The sequence below is a fragment of the Cebus imitator genome, unplaced genomic scaffold, assembly GCF_001604975.1.
Source record: "Cebus imitator isolate Cc_AM_T3 unplaced genomic scaffold, Cebus_imitator-1.0 Scaffold4, whole genome shotgun sequence".
NCBI lineage: Eukaryota > Metazoa > Chordata > Mammalia > Primates > Cebidae > Cebus > Cebus imitator.
Window position 1 is genome coordinate 18,263 of NW_016107319.1, and position 1,203 is coordinate 19,465.

General features: G+C 50.6%; 1 protein-coding gene across 3 annotated transcripts in view; it reads left to right on the forward strand.

Annotated features, from left to right (window-relative positions):
• ABCC6 (ATP binding cassette subfamily C member 6) overlaps positions 1 to 1,203 on the forward strand; it is a 77,386-nt gene that overhangs the window by 6,537 nt on the left and 69,646 nt on the right. For 2 of the 3 annotated variants that reach the window (XM_017533128.2, XM_037740105.1), the window contains exon 4: positions 116 to 177. The exons of the other annotated variant lie outside the window; for it this stretch is intronic. In XM_017533128.2, the coding sequence (XP_017388617.1) occupies positions 116 to 177 (62 nt within the window). The remainder of the gene's footprint in view (positions 1 to 115; positions 178 to 1,203) is intronic. 3 annotated transcript variants of the gene reach the window in all.

The following is a 1,203-nucleotide window of genomic DNA, read 5'->3' on the forward strand; positions in this document are numbered from 1 at the left end:
AAAAAAAAAAAAAAAAAAAATGCGGTCAGTTCATCCTGTCTTCCTGCCCTTCCCGCACACTCACCACGGGATGTGAGACCAAGGCTTCCCCCTTCTCCACTTTTGTCTGTTGCAGAATCCCTGTCCAGAGGCGGGGGCATCCTTCCCCTCCAAAGCCATGTTCTGGTGGGTTTCTGGGTAAGTAAAGTCACAGGGAAGGGTTGGGGGGTGCCTCACCCACCTGCATTTGCTGCACTGATTTCCACCTGTGGCTCTTCCCCATGAGGCTCTCCCCATGCTCACAAAGGCCAGCCAGGCTTTCTCCATCCCAGCCTTGGCGCTTTCTTCTTTTCTTCTTTGTGTTCAGGGTCCACTGTCTACATCCTGTTCCCATTCAGTCACTGGAGTGAGATCTGGATTCAAATCCTGCCTCTGCCTCTCGGCAGGCCATGTCACAAGCCCCGGAGTCTCAGTATTCCCCTCTGTAAAATGGTGATGACTCAACCTTCATGAGTCGGAAAGTGCTTAGTGCTGGCATACAGCAGGTGCTTAATAGTAATAGAATTGTCTCCACTACTTGGCTTTAGTCATTCCACCAGCATTTAATAAGCACCTACTATGTGCTAAGCACCAGGGGCAAGGAGGTAAAGGAGCAAGTGTCTACTTCCTGGAGGGTTCCAGGCAGATGGAGGAACCAGCTGCCTCTCCATGGCCAGCTCAGCAGGCACTTGAGGATGTGCTCCCTCCTGACCACGCTGCATCCAGACCTCAGAAGCACAAGACATGTGGAGTTCAATCCTGGCCCTACCACTTCTAGCTGTGTAGCTTTGGGCAAGTTACTTAACCTCTCTGTGCCTTAGTCTCCATTCCTTCAAAATGGGATTAATAATAGCACTTACCTCATAGAGTTGTAAAGATTAAATAGGATAAATTCTATAAAGCACTTAGAACAGGGCCTGGAACAGACATGGTGGCTCATGCCCATAATCCCAGCACTTTGGGAGGCCGAGGTGGGAGGATCACGAGGTCAAGAGATCAAGACCATGCTGATCAACATGGTGAAACCCCATCTCTACTAAGAATACAAAAATTAGTGGGGCATGGTGGCGGGGACCTACAGTCCAAGCTACTTGGGAGGTCAAGGCAGGAGAATCACTCGAACCCAGGAGTCAGTGGTTGTAGTGAGCCGAGATTGCGCCACTGCACTCCAGCCTGGTGACAGAG